General features: G+C 40.7%; 1 protein-coding gene across 1 annotated transcript in view; it reads left to right on the forward strand.

Moving 5' to 3' along the window:
* The window catches only part of MYO9A (myosin IXA), a 424,596-nt gene that overhangs the window by 273,105 nt on the left and 130,037 nt on the right, over window positions 1–21,454 (forward strand). The window contains exons 17-18 of the mRNA XM_081084933.1: window positions 16,189–16,332; window positions 17,725–17,764. Coding sequence (XP_080941059.1) covers window positions 16,189–16,332; window positions 17,725–17,764 — 184 coding nt within the window. The remainder of the gene's footprint in view (window positions 1–16,188; window positions 16,333–17,724; window positions 17,765–21,454) is intronic.

Below are 21,454 nucleotides of genomic sequence, written 5' to 3' on the forward strand. Positions count from 1 at the left end.
CAGGGGTTAGCATATTTTAAATATTTTCAATAAAATGTTTATTTTAAATATTTTCTTAGTTTTGGCCTCACTCAGCACCACCATTGCAGTGGTACCGGTTATCTCTAATACCTGAACCTTTCCAGAATTCTCAGTGAAATCCACATGCATTTTGTTGTGTTAGTCTCTCTCATACTCCCAACCCTATCTTCTACACACACACACACACACACACACACACACACACACACACACGTATATATGGTGTGTGTGTGTGTGTGTGTGTGTGTATGTCTCCTCAATCACACATACACATATATGCCCTCCTTTCCTATGATTCCCATATATTGAGGTTGATGCTCAAGGATTGAGCCATGCCGGCTGGGCTGCTTTTTGTGTTTTATATAGTCTTTCTTCCTACTCTTTTTCTTGTAAATTTATGACATTTTTATTTATCATTTTAGTGGTATTTCAGCTTGGGGGCTTAGTATGCCCCAATTGAGTTTAGTATGCCATCGAGGCTTATTACAGGTTTCCCTTAAGTAGAGACTAAGTAGTTTATTTAAGGATGTTATCCTAAAGAGCAGGGATTGTGCCAAGGCCAGCAGACCCTGAGCAATGGGTGAATGATTACTGTGACACATGTTTATGTGAAAGAGAGGGCTAAAGAAACCAAACAACTCCGTTTGCCTGCCTCCTTAGGCTTTTATTGTAACAACAGCTTGAACTAAAATTAACTATTAGATACTATCAGTAGGGTAAGTATCCTTGAGAAGATACATGTGTCTGCAGTGTCCTTTAAGCAAGGACGTCTGAAGACTAAGCAGAAAGATTCCAGTAAACACTCGGGGGCTTGTACTTGTTTGGAAAAGTCAAGGCAGGGGCTGCTGCCTTCAGCCAACTCCTGTCCCGTGCTTCCCCACAGGGTGGGCTTATAGGAGTAAAATAGGGAAGGATGGGAAACCCAATCAAAAATGCATTAATGAGAAGACACACAGATGACCAACAGACATGAAAAGATGCTCAACATCACTAATTATCAAGGAGATGCAAATTAAAACGACAGTGAGGTAAACCTCACACCTCTAGAGCAGCTACCATCAAGAAGTCAACAAATGACAAGTGTTGGTCAGGAGATGGAGAAAAGGGAACCCTGTGCACTGATGGTGGGAATGCAGATTGATGCAGCCACTATGGAAAACAGTATGGAATAGCCTCAAAAAATTAAAAAAGTGGAAATGCCTTATGACCTAGCAATTCCACTTCTGGGAATATGTCTGAAGAAGCCCAGAATACTAATTGGAAAGAATATATGCACCCCTATGCTCATTGCAGCATTACTTATAACTAATGGCCTGGTGCATGAAATTTGTGCACATTGCCTCCCAGAGTACCTGGGAGCGTGATTGCGCTCCTCCTGTCTTTTGCCAAAAGTGCTGGGAGCACTATCAAAGCTTCAAAATGGCGTCCAGTTCTAAGTCTGCTTTTATTAGTGATGATGATATTGCTAAATATGTCAATGTAGTAAAGGTTTCCTTAAGTTTTTGAATATGTAACTTCATTTACTTGTGATTCATAATTTTTCCCCTAAACTGCTGTAAAATCAGCAAAAATGCCTTGGCAATTTTAGCACAGTTCCTAGGATATTGGTTGGCACTCAAAGGGTTAAAAGAGAATTAGAGGAAATATTTTAATATTGCTATTTGCCCTTTCTCTATAATAGAAGTGTCAGAGATGAAAGAAAATTAGTAAAATGTATATGAAAATCGCCCTCCTGTCAGAGTCTGGGGTGTGCCACGAGGCCCAGAGTCAAGTCCCCGTCCACCCATGTGTGCCTTAAAATCGTGTGAGTCCCAAACCCAGCTGGCCCCACCCCCTGCAGGGTGGGGGGGCACAGCCTCGGGTCCCCCAGCCAGGCACCGTGCAAGGGCGCAGCCTCAGGTCCCCTGTCAAGCCCCACCTTGGGGTGGGGGCGCAGCCTCAGGTCCCCTGTCAAGCCCTGCCAGGTGGGGGGCACAGCCTCAGGTCCCCTGTCAAGCCCTGCTAGGTGGGGGGCACAGCCTCAGGTCCCCCGTCAAGCCTCACTGGGCGGGGGGCAGGCGCAGCCTCAGGTTCCCCATCAAGCTCTGCTGGGCAGGAGACACAGCCTCAGGTCCCCCAGCCTGGCGCCGGGCAGGAGGTTCGGCCTCAGGTCCCCCACCCCCGGTGTGAAGGCGTGACGTCCAGTTGCATATTAGCTCTTTATTATATAGGATAGCGAAGATACAGAAGCAGCCCTAGTGCCCGTCTATAGATGGGTGGATAAAAAAGTTGTGGTACATTTACACAATGGAATACTACTCATCTGTAAAAAATAATAAAATCTTACCAACAGCATGGATAGCCTTAGAGGGTATTATACTGAGTGAAATAAGTCAGAGAAAGACAAATACCATGTGATTTCACTTACATTTAGAATCTAAAGAACAAGATAAATGAACAAAACAGAAACAGATATAGAGAACAGACTGTTGATTGCCGGAGGGGAGGGGATTTGGGAGGATGGGTGGAAAAGGTGAAGGGAAGGGATTAAGAAGTATAAATTGGTAAAGAATAGTCATGGGGACATAGAGTACAGCATAGGGAATATAATCAGTAATATTGTGATAACTATGAATGGTGCCAAGTTGGTATTGGGAATATTAGGGGAACTCTTTGTGAAGTATATGATTGTCTAACTACTATGCTATACACCTGAAATTAATACAATATAATATTGAATGTAAACTGTAATTAAAAACTGAAATTAAAGAAAAAGAAACGCTTAGGCTTCTCTGGATCTTTTTAGAGGCAGTGTAAACTGCCTAAGAGGAAAATAAACGCTGGAACTACAGTAGGCCTTTGGGTTACATTGGAGATTTGTTCCTGCAACGTAATGCGATTTTCACTGTAAGTCGGAACCCACCTACATAAGCACTTACGTCACTCACATGGAGCACATACACAGCAGTAATGAAGTGAAACAGTAAAACAAATTTAAAAGAAAGATAACAATTCCTGACCTTTACTTGTGGTAAATAAATAATAAAAAACATAAAGCACATATGTACATACGTTGAAATGACAGAAATTTTTCTTTTTTATAAATAAATGGGAGATGGCGACGTAATCACGAAACAACGTATGTCGAGTCCAACATAACCCGAGGACTGTCTGTAATGGGAAAAAATAAAAAAGAATGCATTAGTGAGTTGGCTACTGCTTACTCAACCCCGTGGGACCAGTTGATAAGCTGAATAATTTGTGTCTCAGGACCATCTGTTTGCTTGCAAAAGAAAGGAGTAAGATCTTATCCCACAGAGATTTATATACTAGTAAGTGCAGAGGAGAAGCCTACATCATATAAAAGGAGCCTGAAACCAGGTGCTATTATAGCATCTCTTTAAAACTATATAAAGTATGTAGTTAACCCATCATAGTACTATTTGCAGGAGCAGTAAACTGAGGATTTTAAATGGTACATATGAAGTGTTTACTGTACCTATTTTATGGGAAGCTCCTATTGTCTTTGTACATTAATGTAGCATTTGATAGAAGAGACTACACAAAACACATGTACATTAGGAAGCATACCAACAAAATAATCCCTCCACCCAAGATCAGAACCAGAAGATCATTAATACTACTGTAGCCACTTTTATTTTACCTTGTGATCATTTCCCTTCCTCACATCCCACAGGTAACTGTCCTCCAGAATTTTATGTTTATCATTATTGTACTCTAAAAAAGTTAGTTTTATAATAAACTAGAGGCCTAGTGCACAAAATTTGTGCACTTGGGGGGGGGGTCCCTCAGCCTGGCCTACGCCCTCTTATAGTCCAGAAGCCCTCAGGGAATGTCCGACTGATGGCTTACCACAGGTAGTGTGCCCAAGCTGTCATTCAGATATACTTAGTGCTGCCGTAGAGGCAGGAGAGGTTCCAGCCACTGCTGCTGCACTCACCAGCCATGAGCCTGGCTTCTGGCTGAGCACACTAATCAACAATGGGTAGCTTTTGTGTTAAGTGTCTGCCCCCTGGTGGTCAGTGCGCATCATAGCGACTGGTATATTTGCATATTAGCCTTTTGTTATATACTAGAGGCCCTGTGCATGAAAATTTGTGCACTGGGCGGGGGGGGGGGGCCCTCAGCTCAGCCTGTGCCCTCTCGCAGTCCAGGAGCCCTCAAGGGACATACATAGTGCTGCCACTGAGGCTGGAGAGGCTCCAGCCACCACTGCTCCACTCGCCAGCCATGACCCCGGCTTCTGGCTGAGCAACGCTCCACCTGTGGGAGCTCACTGATCACCAGGGGGTAGCCCATGTGTTAAGTGTCTGCCCCCTGGTGGTCAGTGTGTGTCATAGTGACCAGTCATTCTGGCGTTTGGTCGATTTGCATATTAGCCTTTTATTATATAGGATTAGTGGCCGGTGTGCGAAATTCATGCACGGGGCAGGGTGTCCCTCAGCCCGGCCTGCATCCTCTTCAATCTGGGACATCCCTCTTGCAATTCGGGACCACTGGCTTCTAACTGCTCACCTGCCTGCCTGCTTGATTGCCCTATCCCTCCCCCCAAGATCAGAACTACCCCCCAACTACCCCCCACTGCTGGCTGATTGCCCCTAACCACCTCTGCCTCGGCCTCGCCACCATGGCTTTGTCCGGAAGACATCCGAAAGGTTTCCAGAAGGTCTCCCAGTCTAATTAGCATATTACCCTTTTATTAGCATAGATAGGATGTATTTTTCTAAGCAATATATTGTTTGGCTTTGATAGTTTTTGAGTTTTACAGAAATACTAATATGTAGTCTTCTTTATTTTTTTTTCCCTCTGCCTGCTGGCCTGCTCGCCCCCAACTGTCCCCCTTGGTGGCCTGCTCGTCCCCAACTGTCCCCCCACCCACTCCTGCTGGCCTACTTGCCCCCAACTGCCCCCCCCCCCGCTAGCCTGATCACCCCAAACTGCCCCCCACTGCTGGCCTGATCACCCCTAACCACCTCTGCCTCAGCCCCGCCACCATGGCTTTGTCTGGAAGGAGGTCCAGAAGGTCTCCCAGTCTAATTAGCATATTATCCTTTTATTAGTATAGATAGGATGTATTTTTCTAAGCAATATATTGTTTGGCTTTGATAGTTTTTGAGTTTTACAGAAATACTAATATGTAGTCTTCTTTGACTTTTTTTCCCCTCTCAACAGTATGCATCTAAAATTCATTCATCTTACAATATGTAATTTGTTCTTTTTAGTTGCTATATAATACTATATGATAGTGGGGGGAATGGGCAGCTATTGTTTAATGGGTACAAAGTTTCAGTTTATCTAAAAGTGCTAGAGATGGAGAATGGTGTTTACACAACAATAATGTACCTAATGCAACTGAATTGTACACTTATAAATGGTTTAAATTAGTAAATTTTATACTATGTACATTTTGCTACAAAAATAATTAAAAAGGAATTTATGATCTTGGGGGAATAGGGAGTTAATATGTATTGGATACAGAACTTTAAATTGGGTTGATAAATTCTGAAGATAGAAGGTGGTGATGGTTGTACAACAATGTGAATGTATTCAATGGCACTGTATTGTACATTTAAAATGGCTTAAGTGGACAGAGAACAGATTGGTGTTTGCCAGAGGCAAGGTGGTAGGGGATTGACAAAATGGGTGAAAGGTGGTTAAAAGGTACAAACTTCCAATTATAATATAAATAAGTCATGGGGATATAATGTACAGCATGGTGATGATAGTAATACTGTATTATATATTTGAAAATTGCTAAGAGAGTAGAAAAAGCTCTCATCACAGCCCTCGCCAGGTCAATTAGTTGGTTGGAGCATCATCCTATACAACAAAAGGTATTGGGTTTGATTCCCAGTCAGGACACATACCGTGGTTTGGGGTTCTATCCCCGGTTGGGGGCACCTCCTGGAGGCTGCCAAACATACCCTCAGATGAGGATTAAAAAGCAAAAGTTCTCATTACAGAAAAAAACAAAACGTAGCTATGTGTAGTGATAGCTGTTAACTGGACTTATTGTGGTGATCATTTAGCAATATAAAAAATTTTGAGTCATTATGTTGTACACCTGATACTAACATAATATTATATGTCAATTACATCTCAATAAAAATAAATAAAAGTATTAAAATGGTAAATTTTAAGTTATGAATATTGTAGCACAATAAAAAATTACATGGTATGAATATACCATAATTGATTTATTCGTTAATCCTGTCAGCGGGATTTGGTGTTGCTGCTTTAAACATGCTCAAACATATCTTCTTGTTAACCTATTATTAAATCTGTGAGATATATACTTAGTAGTGGAACTGCTAGTTCATTAGGATGTGTACATATTTTATAAGATAATCCAAAATTGTTTTTCAGGGTAGTTGTACCAATGTACACTAACAGTGGCAGCTAAAAATTCCCTTTGCTTCATTCCTTGTCAACATAACTTATTGTCAGACTTCTTAAATTTTGACGATCTAGTTATAAAATGGTATCTTATTGTAGTTATAATTTTCATTTTCTTGCTTATTAATGATGCTGAACATATTTTTGTATAAAATGTTCTTTGTTTGCCCATGTTTTTAAAAAGTTTTAAAAATAAATCTTATGTACTGATCCCACTTAAGTAACATGTTATAAATATATTCTCCCAATTTGTAGCTTAGCTTTTTACGTTTGTTGTTGTTGCTGTTAATCCTCACCTGAGGATATATTTTTTCCATTCATTGCTTAGGGTCGAAGAGAGAGGGGGGAGAGAACAGAGAGAGATATAGAGATAGATATTTTTTCCATTGATTTTTAGAGAGAGTGGAAAGGGTTGGGGAGGGCAGGAGAGAGAAACATCTATGTGAGATGGGTGTGGAGAGAAACATAGATGTGAGATATGTCTACTTTGTCTATATATATAATTGATTGGTTGCCTCCCCCATATGCCCTGACCAGAGATGGGGATTGAACCTGCAACCCAGGTGCATGTCCCTGACTTCTTGACCAGAAATTAAACCGTCAATCCTCCAGTTGCTCCCTTGCATAACTAAATATTACCTCACACTTGATTGGTAATTTGGCTGTGTATAGAACTCTTGGTTGGAATGATTTTCCTCAGAAGTTAGAAGACATTGCTACATTGCATTTTAGTTACAGCATTCCTGATTTTTGAGCCCTTGCTTTAAATAGCTTTATTGAGATACTACAGGCCCGATGCATGGATTTGTGCACTGGTGGGGTCCCCTGGCCCAGCCTGCAGGAATCGGTTGAAACCAGCAGTCTGACATCCCCTGAGGGGTCCCGGAGTGGGAGAAGGCACTATAAAGTTGCTGATGCTCGGCAGCTCCTGCGTTGAGCGTCTGCCCCCTGGTGGCCAGTGCGCGTCATAGCTACTGGCCAGTTGGCCGGTCAGCCGGTCGCTTAGACTTTTATATATATATAGACTAGAGGCCCGGTGCACAAAAATTTGTGCACTCGGGGGCAGGGGGGCCCCTCAGCCCGGCCTGTGCCCTTTCACAGTCTGGGACCCCTCGGGAGTGACCACTTGCTGGCTTAGGCCCGTTCCCCTGGGGATTGGGCCTAAGATGGCAATCAGACATCCCTCTGGCAGCCTGGCAGCCCTCTGGTGATGTCCATTTGCCAGCGGGGAGCAGACCTAAGCTGCATTCAGACATCCTTAGCGCTGCTGAGGAGGCAGGAGAGACTCCCACCACCACTGCTGTACTGGCAGCCATCAGCCTGGCTTGTGGCTGAACAGAGCTCCCCATATGGGAGCGCCCTGACCACCAGAGGGCAGCTCCTGCATTGAGCATCTGCCCCCTGGTGGTCAGTGTGTGTCATAGTGAGCAGTTATTCTCAGTCTTTCTGCTGTTAGGGTCAGTTTGCATATTACCCTTTTACTATATAGGATATAGGGTGGGGGCCAGCTGATTTGCCCTGAAGGGTGATCCGGATCAGGGTGGGGGTCCCGCTTGGGTGCCTGGCCCGCCTGGATGAGGGGATGATGGCTGTTTGCAGCTGGTCACACCCCGTTCATGGTGGGGGTCCCCACTGGGGTGCCTGGCCAGTCTGGGTGAGGAACAAAGGGCCGTTTTCAGGCTGGTGGGTGACTGAAGCTCCCAGCCTCTTTTTTCTTCTTTTTTTTATTCTGGTGTTTATTTATCTTCTATAGCTGTCACTGGAGCTGAGAGCCAGCTCCAACTCTGAGGCCCGGCTCCAGCTCTGAGGCCGTGGCTGGCTGAAAGTAGGTATCTGGGTTTGTTTAGCTTCTATACTTGAAACTCTGTTGCCATCACTGCCGCTCTAAGCTCTGAGGCCCCGGCTGGCTGAAAGCAGGTATCTGGGATTTGTTTAGCTTCTATAATTGAAACATTGTTGCTTCCGGAGCTCAGAGCTGGGCTGCGGCAGGCGGGGAACCTTGGCTTCCTCCATTACTGGAGCAAGCAAGCCTCATGTTCACTTCAGCTGTGTGGCTGCCGGCCGCCATCTTTGTTGGCAGTTAATTTGCATATCCTGCTGATTAGCCAATGGGAAGCGGAGCGGAGGTATGGTCACAAAGGTGTCCCTCTCTCTCTTGCAAGGAAAAGGAGAGCAACTCTTCTCATCAGACACATAAAACAGACAATGAGATGAATTTGCATAAACAAACCTTATGAAAATAACTTTCATTAGCTTCCCCAAATATTTCCGAGTCATTTCCCCACTTTTTAATCATTCCCTAAAACCAAAATAACCTTTTCTTTGTTAACAGAATATAAGACCCCAAGTATAACTGCTTCCAGATTTGCTTTTCTATGAATACTGATGCACATAAAATATGCCCCGTCACACTCAAGGCAGGGTTGATGGGGAGGTTGCAGCGCCACCCCCTGTCACTCACAGAGCAGGGCCCATCAGGGTGGTTGGGGCTCCGTACCCTGTCATGCACACAGCAGGGTTGATCAGGGGGTTGGAGAGCTCCCCCCTGTCACGCACAGAGCAGGGCCCACTAGGGGATTGGGGAACTCCCCCCGTCACTCACAGAGTAGGGCCGATAGGGGAGTCGGAGCACCGCCCCTGTCACACGGTTCAGGGCGGATCAGGGGGTTGGGGCGCCGCACCCTGACACACACAGAGCAGGGCCTACCAGGGGATTGGGGAACTACCCCCCTGTCACTCACAGAGTAGGGCCGATAGGGGGGTTTGGGCACTGCCCCCTGTCACGCTGATCCCGGTGCTGGGAGGCCTCATGGCTCCATTGATCCTGGTGCTGGGAGGCATATTACCCTTTTACTATATAGGATAGAGGCCTGATGCATGCGTGGGGGCCGGCTGGTTTGCCCTGAAGGGTGTCCTGGATAAGGGTGGGGGTCCCCACTGGGGTTCCTGGCCAGCCTGGGTGAGGGGATGATGGCTGTTTGCAGCTGGTCACACTCCCTTCAGCGTTGGGGTCCCCACTGGGGTGCCTGGCCAGTCTGGGTGAGGGGCTGAGGGCTGTTTTCAGGCTGGCGGGTGACTGAAGCTCCCAACTGCTCCTTTTTTTCTTTTTTCTTTTTTTATTCTGAGCCAGCTTTAGCTCTGAGGCTTGGCTCTAGCGCTTAGGCCTCGGCTGCTGAAAGCAGGTATCTGCTTTGTTTGGGTTCTATAATTGAAGCACTGTTTCAACTCCAGCTCTGAGATCCCGGCGGGCTGAAAGCAGGTTTCTGGTGTTTTGTTTAGCTTCTAAATTTCTAACAATGTTTCAAACTGCAAGCTCAAAGGCTGGTAGCGGCAGGCGGGGAATGTTGGAGTCCTCTGTCACTGAAGCAAGCAAGCCTCATGTTCGCTTCAAGCTGCCTGGCTGCTGGCCGCCATCTTGGCTGGCAGTTAATTTGCATATGCCCTGATTACCCAATGGGAAGGGTAGCAGAGGTACAGCTAATTACCATGTTTCTCTTTTATTAGATAGGATTGGTGATTTATCATCTTTGATAATTCATATGTCTTCTGTATAAGCATCTACTTTGCCCATTAAAGATCATTTCTTTTTGGTATGTATTCTTCTTTCCAAGTATAAATATAATTGTCTTAAACAAAACTGTGATAATACAATCATATTTTATATAAATTAATAATACATGCAAACATCTTTTTATGCTATTAAATATTATTCTGTAACATGATTTTTAATGCCCTCATAGGCTTCCATTGAGTGGGTATAACAAAGTCTATTTCACCTATTTCTAATTATTGGTTATCTGGGTTGTTACTAATATTTTATAGTGCTGAAAATTTTTGTAATTAAAATGTTTGATTATTGTCTTATCTTCTGTCCCTCTTAATGAAAAGCTTAACCAGAAGAACAGAACTAAAGTTGCTATAAAAATATAAAGATACTGACTTGGCTACTCAAAAAAAGTATTAGAGAGTTTAAATAAGGAACTAATAGGAAAATAATTTTTAAGGTTATGTTCTATTTTTCAAAGCAGGATGTTTCAAAAATAGTACAAAGGGAAAAAAAATAGTTAATTGAGTCTCATGTACTCTTCATTCAGTTTCCCTTAAGTGACATCTTATGTAATAGTAGTACATTATCAAACCCAGGAAATTTACATTAGTACATTCATGTTAACTGAACTACAGTTTATTCACCATTCAAAATATGCATATATGTGTATCTGTAGTTTTTTTGTAGTTTTATCTCATGTATACATTTTTATAATGTTTTTTATTAATATTTTATGTGCATCAGTATTCATAGAAAAGCAAATCTGGAAGCAGTTATACTTGGGGTCTTATATTCTGTTAACAAAGAAAAGGTTATTTTGGTTTTAGGGAATGATTAAAAAGTGGGGAAATGACTCGGAAATATTTGGGGAAGCTAATGGAAGTTATTTTCATAAGGTTTGTTTATGCAAATTCATCTCATTATCTGTTCTATGTGTCTGATGAGAAGAGTTGCTCTCCTTTTCCTTGCAAGAGAGAGAGGGACACCTTCACAAAGGGGAATTTATGCCTTGCTTTTGAGGGCAGAGAACTAACTCTTCCTGTTATGTATTGATTCTCAGTTCCTTTCAGCTAAAAATAATCCTTATGCCAAAGTAGCATATTTTGGGGTTATACATCCTAACCCTCTTAATAATTTTTTGTGGTTAACTTTTTTCTCTAAACACAGTGCTTAGTCTGTCAGGTAGTTCATTCCTTTTATTTCTGAGTAATTTTCCTATCCTATATAATAAAAGGGTAATATGCAAATTGACCCTAACAGCAGAACGACCAGGAACAACTGGTCGCTATGATGCTCACTGACCCCCAGGAGGCAGACTCTAACACAGGAGCTGCCCCCTGGTGGTCAGTGCGCTCCTACAGGGGGAGCTCCGTTCAGCCACAAGCCAGGCTGATGGCTGCAAGTGCAGTGGTGGTGGCAGGAGCCTCCTCTGCAGCCTAAGCCACAGTTGGACATCCTCCGAGGGCTCCTGAGCTGCCAGAGGAATGTCTGCCTGCCAGCTTAGGCCTGATCCCCCTGGGAGCAGGTCTAAGCTGGCAGGTGGACATTCCCCGAGGGCCCTGGACTGCGAGAGGGCGCAGGCAGGGCTGAGGGACCCCCTACCCCAAGTGCACAATTTTTGTGCACCGGGCCTCTAGTTTTTAAATAAGGTTCTCTTAGTATTTTTGAGTGATATATTTATATATTCCAGACATAGTTCCCTTATTAGGTATATGATTTGCAAGTATTTTCTCTCAGTCTGAGAGTTAATTGTCCTTTCACTTTTTTATGGTAGTGTTTTGAAGTGGAAAAGTTTTTTATTTTGATGAAGTCTAATTTATCTATTTTTTTGGCTATCCTTTTTTGTCATATTTAAGAAATTTTTACCTAAGCCCATGTCACAAGGGTTATATTTTTTCCTAAGAATTTTATAATTTTAACTCTTAAATTTAGATGTATGATCCATTTTGAGTTTATTTTTTGTATCTGTTATAAGATAGAAGTCCAACTTCATTCTTTTGCCTGTGGAGATCCAGTTATCTCAACACCACTTGTTGAAAATACTGTTCTTGCCTGGCTGGTGTGGTTCAGTGGTTGAGCATTGACCAATGAACCAGAAGGTCCATGGTTCAATTCCTGGTCAGTGCACATGCCCGGGTTGTGGGTTTGATGTCTAGTAGGGGTCATGCAGGAGGCAGCCGATCGATGATTTTCATCATATCTCTCTCTTTCTCTCTCTCTCTCTCTCTCAAATAAATAAAAACATATTTAAAAAAAGAAAATACTGTTCTTCCTCCATTGAAATATTGACACCTTTTCAAAACTCAGTTGACTATAACTTATAGCATTTATTTCTGGGTTCTCAATTCTATTCCACTGACCTTATGCCAGTACCATGTTATCTTGATTACTGCAGCTTTGTGTGTGCTTTCACATCAGGAACTATAATTCTTCCTGCTTTGGTGTATTTTGTAAACATCATTTTGGCTATTTTGGGTTCTTTTCATTTCCATATGCATTTTAGGATCAGCTTGTCAGTTTGTTAAAAAAAAGGCAGCTGGGGTTTTGATAAGGTTATGTTGAATCTGTAGATCAATTTGGGAAGTATTATCAGCAAGGCTGAGATAGAATAAGCTGGGGAAGAGTGATAGGAGATAAAATTGGAGGAGGAGGCCATGTAACATATACCTTTTATATTATACTAGAGGCCCAGTGCACGGCATTCGTGCACTGGTGGGTGTGAGGGTCCCTTAGCCCAACCTGCACCCTCTCCAATTTGGGAGCCCTCAGGGGAGCCCTCTCCAATCTGGGAGTTTCTGTCTGTCTTTGCAATCATATGAGTGAATTGTCTGAGACCCCAACTCAGTTTGGTTTGTTGCTCACAGAATAATAGAGGCATTTTTCTTTTTCTTTGCTTCATTGGTGATTTCCTGGAAGTTTTAGGATATCTTCCCTTTAATTTTTCCTAGACACTCTGATTTTACTTATGTTTCTCACCTTTGGTTTCCCTCCATCCCCCACTGCAACAGTAACTTGCTCCAGGCTCACTTTGCTCTAGAGCAGTGGTTCTCAACCTTGGCTGCACATTAGAATCACCTGGGAATCTTTTTAAAATCCTGATTTCTGGGCCTAATCCTCCAGAAATTCTGTTTCTTTGTTATGGGGTGGGGCCACAACATTAGTAACAAAGAAACAGAATTTCTGGAGGATGAGGCCCAGAAATCAGGATTTTAAAAAAATTCCCAGGTGATTCTAATGTGCAGCCAAGGTTGAGAACCACTGCTCTACTGTCTAGGACAGTGATGGCGAACCTATGACACGCATGTCAGAGGTGACACGCGAACTCATTTTTTTGATTGATTTTTTTTGTTAAATGGCATTTAAATATATAAAATAAATGTCAAAAATATAAATCTTTTTTATACTATGGTTGCAAATATCAAAAAATTTCTATATGTGACACGGCATCAGAGTTAGGTTAGGGTTTTTCAAAATGCTGACACACTGAGCTCAAAAGGTTCGCCATCACCGGTGTAGGAGATCCATCTGCCACCGAACTACAATTCCCAGCATTCCTGGTGCTCCCTGTGCTCTTGTTTTTTCCTTCCTGCTCTGTCTCCATACCATGGCCTCCCACTCTGCCAAGTCTTCCAAGCCTCCAGGTCTCCCTCTATGCTCTCCATCTGGCGGTTTGAGGAGCCAAGTTCCCCAAGCCACTCCACTCTCCGCCAGCACCTGTGTATGCAAATTAACCCACCATCTTTGTTGGGTTAATTTGTATACTCACTTGTGATTGGCTGGTGAGTGTAGTGAAGGGATGGTCAATCATGTTTCTCTTTTATTATATAGGATAAGAATTTTTGGCTTTTAATGGGAATGAGAAAAACACAGGATGATTTTTTTAAAAATAATTCTTTATTGTTGAAAGTATTACATATGTCCCCTTTCCCCCCCATTGACTCCCTTCCAGCCCTCCTCCCCCCAACTCCATGCCTCACCCCAGGCCTTCAGCACCCTATTGTCTGACACAGGATGATTTTGAGCAAAACACTGACCTGATTAAGCTTATAGGTTAAAATAAATGATCTGGCTGACTTCTTAATATATCTCAGACTCATTAGCAACATTTCTGCCTCTGGAACTTTGTGTTTTTTCTTCTCTCTACATGGAATACTCTTCTCCCAGATAACTGCTTGATTTTTTTAAAAAAAATCTCGATTACATCTCTGTGTAAATGGAACCTTATTGATGCTAACTACCTTATTAAAAAGACTATCATTCTCACATTTTAAAAAAATACTTCTTTTCTGTTAAAATTTCTCCTTAGTGCTTGTTATGCGGCATACAATATATTTTGTCATGTGTTTATTATTTGTCTTTTTCCACCTGAATTTAATCCTCATGAGGGTAGAACTTTTAGTATGTTAATTGGTATATGCCCACTGCTGGAAAAATACTTGACACTAGTTGGTGCTCAATAAATATTTTTGAATGTATGAAAGTATATTCTAGTGCATTTTCATTAGTGTCATATTTTAATTTTCATACATTTTTTGTTACTAATTTTATCTTTTCTATGCTTACTTTTTATAGCATCTTGTTCTTATTTTATACATGGAATATTTTCTCTCAACTCTCTAAAGATAATAATGATAGCTTTAAAAATTCTTTTATTTTCCCTGTCTAGTCTTTTTCCTTCAAGCTATTTGTGTCATGATTGTTTGATCTTTATGTTTCATGCGAGGGACTTCCTTCAGATGTCTAGTGAGCCTTGGTCAACTGTTCATATTTAGGACTGAGATACTGAAAAGCTAATTGGAATCTTTAAGTAGTCTCTGGAACTTACCAGTATCTTTGGGTCTTTCCTCTTGGCATAGTCAGATTTCACACAAAAGTTTATTCTAATTTTCTGCCTGGAGACTATACAGTTGACCTTTGAACAACACAGGGGTTAGGGGCACCGACCCTCCTGTGCACTAAGAGTTACACATATAACTTTTGACTTTCTAAAAACTTAACTACTGCTAACATAGTCTATTAACACAGCTTTTATATGTTACATGTATTATGACTATTCTTACAAGAAAGTAAGCTAGAGAAAAATAAATGTTAAGAAAATGTTATTAAGAAAAAAATACATTTACAGTATTTATTGAAAAAATGTGTGGACCTGTGCAGTTCAAATTTGTGTTGTTGAGGGGTCAACTGAAGCCCAGATGCCAGCATTCTGGAGCCAGCTGGGTAACAAACTGAGACCTCTGTTTCCAGTATTTCCTTTGACTTCTATATAACATACCCATCCTCCATTGTGCATGGTTTTCTCTTTCATCCTCTTGCTTATGTAAGTGAGGGATGGTCATCCGGTTTCATGGATTTTGAAGTGCTTCTTAACCTGACTTTCAACTAGGGCTCCCATTTTTAACCTACATTTTCACCACTTCCAAAGATACTTGCTACTTCCAGTTTCAGAGCCTTTGGGGAGTCCTGCAGAGTAAATAGAGATGCTTATTAACTTTTCCCACAACCAATTTTAGGTTTATTACTGAAAAAGCTATTTACTCTCTACATCTGCTTTCCATATTTCAAAAATGTGTTAGGGTTGTGTATTAGTGTATTCTCTTAAGTATTTATTCCTTTAAAAGTTATTAATGCTTTTATGGGTTTCTGGAGGAATTCATTATGAATGCAATTTGCTGTCTACCTGGAAAGCCCCCTATTAACTCTTTTTATTGTAATCACTGATAATTTTATTTGTTTTGTTCATTCCTATATCTTCAGTGCCTAGAATAGTGTTCAGCCCTAGTGGACATGTGTGTAATAGTGAGACCTCCCAGGAGGAAATGAAATATTCCACAATGGGATGGCCTGTTAGAATTGGAAATTCCTTCAGTAGCATTTGAAAGTTATAAAATCTAACAAAGACAAACGCCTTTACATTATAATATATACTGATTGTTAAACGGTTACAATATATTTAAAGACAGCTGTATGATCTGGTCATCTTACACGCACACTTGCATGTAAATATGCTAGAATCTATAGAAAATTTTTTGTGTTGAATGAATAAAAGATTATTTTAAATTGATTGATAATCTCTCTGATAAAAAAACACTTGCTGCTTGTTTAGCATTTTGTCTAAATTAAAACTTTATGTTTAAAGTTTCATTTTACTTTTTAAAGCAGTTTAGAGTGTTAGAGATGTTTTAATTAACTAAAGCAAATTGTACTATATTTAATTTTTACAGTGATACATTTGATATTGCCTGGAATGGAAGAACTGGGATTCACCAGAGCAGACTATCAAGTAACACCTCCTTGCTTGACAAAGATGGGATATTTGCTAACTCAGCTAGCAGCAAACTATTGGAAAGAGCCCATGGAATTCTCACGTTAGTATTAATTAGTGATGTGGATTACTTTATGTGACAGGTTTAAAATCCTGGGTGACAAAAGAGGGAGTGATGGAGATACTACTTCATGAGTAGAATTTTGAGTTAAAGCAAGATTTAAAAAAACTCAACATTTAGAGCTCTCAATCTTATATATTATTAAGCTGGTATGTTTTTGTTTGTTTGTTTTCATCTCACCAGGAGAATCATGGTTGAATATATACTCATTATAGAGATGATTCTTTATTGCTCTTTGATGGACCTTACATCCAGAGAGAGAAAACACTATTAGCCCTTTTTAAGATTCCTGGTCTTTAACAGCAATTGTTCTTCAATTCTGGTAGTCCTAACAGATTGGGCAGGAAAATTCTCTATGAAATGGTGAATGGTACCACATAGAGTGATAGATACATAACACTTATCCAATTGGTTTGAGGACATAGATACACCATGCATGGTAGACTACTTAAAAGTTTTTAGCTACCTATATCAACATATTCCAGATACTTCCAAAGCATAGTTTTGGACCACTAGTTGGAGGTGTGACTAAATTGGATTCCTTAATCCCCAAATTATTGTTTAACAGTGTCATATTTCAATTTATGTGAATCTTGCTATAATCCAGAATTATGAATTTACTAATTTAATTCTCACAATAACTCTGAGAGGTAGGTGGTATTATCATTCTTATTTTACATTACCATGTAATGAAACCAAGGTTTGAGAGGTTAAAATCATACCTTAGTAGGAGAAAGAGCTTAGATTCAAGCCCAGGTCTTTATGACTCCCCAACCCACGTTCATCATTATTAGCTTGTATTTTCTTTCCTTCTGTGGCCATAATAAAAAATAATGGTCTTGATGTAAGTATGCTTTTGAATTATGAATAAGACAAAAAAAGGAGAAGGAAATTTTTAATTTCCCAAAGTGGAAAACTGTAAGTTTTAGTGAAAAGTACATTTAAAAAATTCATTAAAATATAAGCATCTAGCGGGTCCTATAGCTCAGGGGTTAGAGCACTGGTCTTGTAAAATATAAGCATCTATTTAAACTCTTAAAGTGACAGAAACAAAACTTCTGTAGTCATTAGAAATTAGAGACCTGTTAACATCCAAAAGAAAATGAAACTTAAGCTTTAAATATATAACATTATATTATTGATTATCAGGCATAAGTCTGTTTATACCTATATTACAGAGCAGGCATCTCTTTCCTTGTTGTCATTTTGCTATCATTCCTTCCTAAAGGTACCTGCTTAGTTGAATCAGACAGCATTTTCATATAAATGATCTGTGTCATGGAAATGGGTATATAACCTGTTGTTTCATTAGAGACCTTGAAATCACTCATCTTTACAATAGTTTTTTTTTCTGTGTGTGATTTGTCTCTTTAGGAGAAACAGAAACTTCAAATTCAAGCCTGGCCTTCCAAAGGTGGGTATTATGAAAAATCTTTTAACCATTGGTGTCCTATTTCATAATTATATTTTTATTACTCATGCAAATAATCTTTAGAAATCAAAGACAAGAGAGACCTTATTTATACCCAATAGGGACTATATGCATTCAGTTAAATCCATTTTAGAAGTAAGATTGGATGTTATAAAATGGCCAAGCTTGATGATTCAGGTAGATTTATTTGTGCTATATCTTTTTTCCTAGTATTTGAAAAACCTCTGAATAAAATGAGTAATTTATTGAGTAATTGCCTCTTTACATGAGATCTTTTTATTTCTCTTTGAGCCAGGATAATATAAAAATCTGAATTTTACTTGATTTTTAAATAATTTCTAATTAGACCTTGCCTAATTCTTATTATCATTAGCATTAATTAGTTAAGTTTTTCTGTAAAGGTCCATATAGGCTTACAGACCTATGGCCTCTGTTCTAACTACATAGCTTTACTATGTAGCACAAATGTAGCTATAGACAATACATAATTGAATGAGTGTGACTGTATTCCAATAAAACTTTATTTATGGACACTGAAGTTTCAGTTTCATATAATTTTCACATGTCCTTAAGTATTATTTTAATTTTTTTCAAGCGTATAAATTATATAAAAAATAGTGGGCAGGATTTGGGCCTTGGTGAAATCCTATAGACTCTTTCATACCTTGCTTTATGAAGCATTTTTGCATGCATCTGTACAACTTTTATAGTTAGTGGAAATAAGATTCAGTCACTTGTATTAAGGCACCTCTCATTTTATTGAGATTGGTAGTCTTTAGAATGCTTTATTTTTACTACAATCCCAAACAGTTAAACATCAGCAAATATTTAAAAAATGCAACTTTCAAAAGCCCCTAGCTCTCTGTTAATATAGTTCTCTTTTCTTAAATATATTTTTTATTGTTGATAGTATTACAAATATTTCCCACTTCCTTCTCCCCAAACCCCCATCCCCCCATTCCCCAGGTCTCCATTACCCTATTGGCCATATCCATGGGCTATGCATATCCTATATAATAAAAGCCTCATATGCTAAGTGTCTGGTCATCCGTTCAACCAATCAAAGCGTAATATGCTAATGATATGCTAAGGCTGCTCAACCACTCACTATGACATGCACTGACCACCAGGGGGCAGACAGTCGACTAGTCGACCAGTTGCTATGACATGCACTGACCACCAGGGGGCAGATGCTCTGACTGGTAGGTTAGCTTTCTATGGGGGTCCAACTGATTGGGACTGAGCGAGATGGCCAGACACGCCCTGGAGCCCTCTTGTGATCCCTCCCTAGCTGGCCAACCTCCCGTGTCCCTCCCCAGCCTCGATCATGCACTGGTGGGGTCCCTTGGCCTGGCTTGTGCCCTCTCATAATCCAGGACCTCTCGGGGGATGTCAGAGAGCCAGTTTCGGCCCAATCCTGCAGGCCAGGCCAAGGGACCCCACTGGTGCACAAATTCATGCACCAGGCCTCTAGTAAGTATATAAGTTCTTTGGTTTCTCTCTTCTTGTCCCCCAAACCTCACATTGAGGTATGTCAGTCTGTTCCATGCCTCCCTGCTTTATGTTGGTCAATTCATTTTGTTCATTAGATTCCACAAATAAGTGATATTATGTGATATTTGTCTTTCTTAGATTGGCTTATTTCACTTAGCATAATATTTTCCAGGTCCATCCATGCTGCCCCAAAGGACAAGAGATCCCTCTTTCTTACAACTGCATAGTATTCCATAATGTAAATGTCCCACAGCTTTCTATTCATCTGATGATGGGCACTTGGGCTGTTTCCAAATCTTAGCTACTATAAATAATGCTGCTTTGAACATAGGGGTACATATGTTCATTTTAATTGGTGTTTTGGGGTCATTAGGATTTATTCCCAGAAGTGGGATCACTGGGTCAAATAGAAGTTTCATTTTTAATTGTTTGCGGAAACTCCATACTGTTTTCCATCGTGGCTGGACCAGTCTGCATTCCCACCAGCAGTAAACTAGTGTTCTCTTTTCTCCACATCCTCGCCAGCACTTGTTGTTTATTGATTTTTGATGATAGCCATTCTGACACGTGTGAGGTGATATCCCACTGTGGTTTTAATTTGCATTTCTCTGATGATTAGTGACTTTGAACATTTTTTTCATTTGTCTCTTGGCCATTTGTATAGTTCTGTTTTGATTGTACTTTCCTTTTTAACTCTTAGAATTTATTTCCACTCAGTTCTCTCTCTTTTTTTTTTCTGTTCATCAGATTATTTATTCACTTGATTTTTAGATTTACTTGTAGATAGATGTGTATTTGTTGTTCATAGTTTGTATCTTTACCATTTACCATTTTCTTCTTATTATTATTCTTAAAGGATACCTTTCAGCATTTCATATAATACTGGTTTAGTGGTGATGAACTCCTTTAGCTTTTTCTCATCTGTGAAGCTCTTTATCTGACCTTCAATTCTGAATGATAGCTTTGCTGGATAAAGTAATCTTGGTTGTAGGTTCTTGGCATTCATCACTTTGAATATTTCTTGCCACTCCCTTCTGGCCTGTAAAGTTTTTGTTGAGAAATCAGCTGACAGTTGTATGGGTACTCCCTTGTAGGTAACTGACTTTCTTTCTCTTGCTGCTTTTAAGATTCTCTCTTTGTCTTTTGCTCTTGGCATTTTAATTATGATGTGTCTTGGTGTGGTCCTCTTTGGATTCCTTTTGTTTGGGGTTCTCTGTGCTTCCTAGACTTGTAAGTCTATTTCTTTCACCAGGTAGGGGAAGTTTTCTGTCATTATTTCTTCAAATAGATTTTCAATATCTTGCTCTCTCTCTTCTTCTGGCACCCCTATAATTTGGGTGTTGGTACGCTTGAAGCTGTCCCAGAGGCTTCTTACACTGTCTTCATATTTTTGGATTCTTTTTTCATTTTGCTTTTCCCGTTGGGTGTTTTTTGCTTCTTCGCATTTCAAATCTTTGACTTGATTCTTGCGATCCTCTGGTCTGCTGTTGGGAGTCTGTATAATATACTTTATTTCAGTCAGTGTATGCTTAATTTCTAGTTGGTCCTTTATCACAACCTCGAGGGTCTCACTAGATTTCTTGAGGGTCTCATTAAGTTTATCGGCGGTTTCTAGAAAATTTTTGAAAAACCTTAAAAGTGTGGTTTTGAACTCGATATCCAGTAGTTTGCTTTCCTCCATTTCTGTCATTTGTGTCCTTTTTCTTTGTCTCCACATTTTTTTATGCTTCACTGTGTCGATAGAGTGGATTTCTGTACTAGGTGTCCTATAGGGCCCAGTGGCTCAGCCTCCCCAATTACCTGAGGTAGACACTCTTGGTGCACCCCCTTGTGGGCTATGTACATAGTCTTGTTGTAGTTAAGCCTTGATTGTTGTAGTTATCACTGGGAGGAATTGACCTCCAGTCCAATTGGCTGTGAGAATCAGCTGTGTCTGCAGTGGGAGAGCTTCTGTGCTGGAGACACCCCTCTGGGGCAAGACTTGCTTCAATGGGGTTTTGGTGCTCACTGAATCTGCCCCCTGAGTGTGTCCTTTATGAATCCGAGGAGCTGCAATCTGGATGGTCCCACTCTGACCACCGGACACATTGGCTCCTGGATCTCTAAGGAGGTGCTAATCTAGCCTCTGCCTGAGTCTATCCAGCAGGAGCCAGCTGTGACGCAATGCCAGTTGCCCTG

This window comes from Myotis nattereri (genome assembly GCF_964212035.1).
Source record: "Myotis nattereri genome assembly, chromosome: 1".
NCBI lineage: Eukaryota > Metazoa > Chordata > Mammalia > Chiroptera > Vespertilionidae > Myotis > Myotis nattereri.